The following is a 2,745-nucleotide window of genomic DNA, read 5'->3' on the forward strand; positions in this document are numbered from 1 at the left end:
TGAATTGCCCTATGTTCTCTAAACAAGCTTGAATGCTATATGTCTCTCTCAACAACACACAGTGCAGAGACACTAATTTCGTGTGAAAGCATATTTCTTATTTCATTGTAGTCAAGCCATAACAAAGAGATGTTGGACAAATACTCCCAACTCTAAACGCTACAACAGAAAAAAAAATCTGATTATATTCGCTTTCACTGCATCAGGCCATCCCCAGAAAAATATTTAATCTGCTGACTTTGATTGGATATACATTGCTGTGTTTATGAAGAGCAAGATCAGTAAAAACCAATTTCATCTGTCTCTGTCAAACAATTATTAATCGTCTTCTAACTTTAAAGCTAAGCACTTGAATTTGAAGAAAGAAAAGAGAGAGCAAAGAAAATTACAACCAGAAAAGCAACCCCATAAAATAAAGGTGCAAGGCCCTTTAAGGACAGTTCAGACTTCAGGCCATATATAGCAACAAGACTCTTGTTTCAAGCTCAAACCCATATCTAGTTGCTCCCATAGAAACCCTCTTCAAAACATCCTTTCATGTTGTGACAAACAAGAGCTACTTAAAACAAACCATCCAGCTCTCAAATGGGTTTGCCCAGAAAATCCCTCACTATTCTATCTTTTTCTTGGTTTTCACTCACAATTCTTTTGGGGTCCTTTTCTTTTGTTGCAACAGGTGCAGATTATACTACTGTGGTCTTTAAGGGCTGTGCAGACCAGAAATTTCAAGACCCATCTGGAGTTTATTTACAAAACCTCAAAAACCTCATGTCAACTTTGGTTTCACAATCATCACAGAAAACTTTCTCCACTACCACCTCTGGTCAGGACCCTAATGCAATCATGGGCCTTTACCAATGCAGAGGAGACCTAACAACAAGCCAGTGTTACAGCTGTGTAAGCAAGATCCCAGAAATTAGTGATAAACTTTGTGGCAAAGCTGTAGCTGCCAGGGTTCAGCTGAGTGGCTGTTATCTAAGGTACGAGATAGTTGGGTTCAAACAGGTTCCAGAAACTGAATTTTTGTACAAGGTTTGTGGGTCAGCTCAGGCTAGTCGCACTGACTTCGAGGGTAGAAGAGAGACGGCCTTCAACATGACAGAAGATGGTGTGAAAAGTAGTAACCGATCGTTTTACACTGGAGATTATCAGTCTGTTTACGTTTTGGGTCAGTGTGAGGATGATTTGGCGAACAGTGACTGTGGGGATTGTGTGAAGAGTGCTTTTGAGACAGCAAAAGATGATTGTGGTGACTCAATTTCTGCACAGGTTTATCTGCACAAGTGCTACATTAGTTATAGCTACTACCCCAATGGAGTTCCGACCGTATCTTCATCTTCAGGTAAGAGATGGAGAGAAAGGAAAGGAAAAGATATCACCTTTCACATTAATATATTGCGAATTTGGTTTCTTGCTCCAATATGTCCATTATTTTTATATTTTCTATCACTTGTAGAAAGCCTGTAGATCATTTTCAATTTTCATTGCAAGGCAAAATCTCTTCCTGGACCTCCCGATTTTTGTTTTTTTCCTCTAAAGATAAAAATAAGTGACTTAGAATAATGAAGGATGTGGATTGTGGAGAGAGAAAGAGAGATTGCTCTCTTTGTGTGAAGAAGACAGCCGGATTTCCCTTGGTTTTTGTGTTTAGTCAAAAAGTTTTTAGTCGCTGGGGGCTGTAGCCGTGTAGAGGTCACTTTTCAATTAATTCTCCTTAATTTTGTTAGTAGTCCCATTTTTCTCTTCCTCCCTTCAACTGCTAGGGCAATGTCCTCGCAATTAAAATGTTGATTGTTGTAGGGACAGGGACAAGGCAACACACACAGAAGACAGTGGCAATCGCAGTTGGAGGGGTAGCAGCTTTGGGCTTTGTAGTCGTTTGTTTGATGTTTCTGAAAGCAGTGCTGAAGAAACGAAGTGCTAGTAAACATGAAGGTTCGAATACAACTCCAAATTTTTAGTAAACAGGTCTTACAAATTGTAACCATTTGAAAACTATAAAGTATCATTTAACATGATTGCATGCAGGGTACTGAGAGGATGAGCATCCTGATGATGGGTGGGTCTGAAATGCTAGAAAAAGGAGGAGCTTTTGATACGAGAAAAGAAGATAACCAAAGTTGGGGGAGAGAATTTCAATGGGAAATGTGAAGAGTCCCCACAGATACTCGAATACTGACCTGGTTGTTTTATGTGTTAAAACAAACATGTATATCCAACTATAGAGGCTAATAGTGATTAAACCAAATTTGTTCTATAATGCTGATGAACGAGAATATTTACCCAACCATATACAAAGTTTGTAAGCCAAAGCTTTGCAGCAAATTTTGATTTCCATTGGCTATAAGTTACCAAAATAGTCTACGTTTGAAGTCCTTTTGCAATCAAAGTTCATTTGTTTATTCAATCTTCCGGTGTCATTAGAGAGAATGGCATCTGTTGAACGTCTTTTAAGCAAATGCTCAACTTGGTTAATATACTTTACAAACTCATTCTGAAAATGATTGCAAAAAGTAAACATTCCAATATACAACCGCTTTTCTAGGTACTCACCATTAATTAATAAAAAGCTAATCTTGTAAATCATCTTGCAAAAACTCCACCATCCGATTCTTTCTTTGATTTGCCTTTTGTTTGCTACACTTCCACTCCGTAAGTACTTATAGACTTTTCCTTTAGTGGGTTTTAACAAGTTACTCAACTGAATTACGTGGCTGAAACTCTAGCTCCATTTGAGTCGCAAGC

At 38.4% G+C, this 2,745-nt stretch overlaps 1 protein-coding gene across 2 annotated transcripts; it reads left to right on the forward strand.

The window, feature by feature from the left end:
* Positions 1-430: 430 nt before the first annotated feature.
* Positions 431-2,392, forward strand: PDLP1 (plasmodesmata-located protein 1). Of its 2 annotated transcripts, none has more exons than XM_021425033.2 (3): positions 431-1,342; positions 1,807-1,935; positions 2,029-2,392. In XM_021425033.2, the coding sequence occupies exons 1-3, from the start codon at positions 586-588 to the stop codon at positions 2,034-2,036; spliced, it is 894 nt and encodes a 297-aa protein (XP_021280708.1). In that variant the 5' UTR covers positions 431-585; the 3' UTR covers positions 2,037-2,392. The 2 variants fall into 2 exon arrangements, with proteins under 2 accessions (XP_021280708.1, XP_021280707.1); XM_021425032.2 differs by having other exon boundaries at positions 1,801-1,935; positions 2,029-2,389.
* Positions 2,393-2,745: the final 353 nt, after the last annotated feature.

The sequence above is a fragment of the Theobroma umbraticum genome, unplaced genomic scaffold, assembly GCF_002168275.2.
Source record: "Theobroma umbraticum cultivar Fairchild unplaced genomic scaffold, ASM216827v3 scaffold_4.1, whole genome shotgun sequence".
NCBI classification, from domain to species: domain Eukaryota; kingdom Viridiplantae; phylum Streptophyta; class Magnoliopsida; order Malvales; family Malvaceae; genus Theobroma; species Theobroma umbraticum.

What these genes read in the sequence shown, in the direction of transcription:
- PDLP1 (XM_021425032.2), top strand. Translation starts at nt 586, where the DNA reads ATGGGTTTGCCCAGAAAATCCCTCACTATTCTATCTTTTTCTTGGTTT. An exon ending in GACCGTATCTTCATCTTCAG is followed by an intron (nt 1,343 to 1,800) that starts GTAAGAGATGGA and finishes TGATTGTTGTAG; the next exon opens with GGACAGGGACAAGGCAACAC.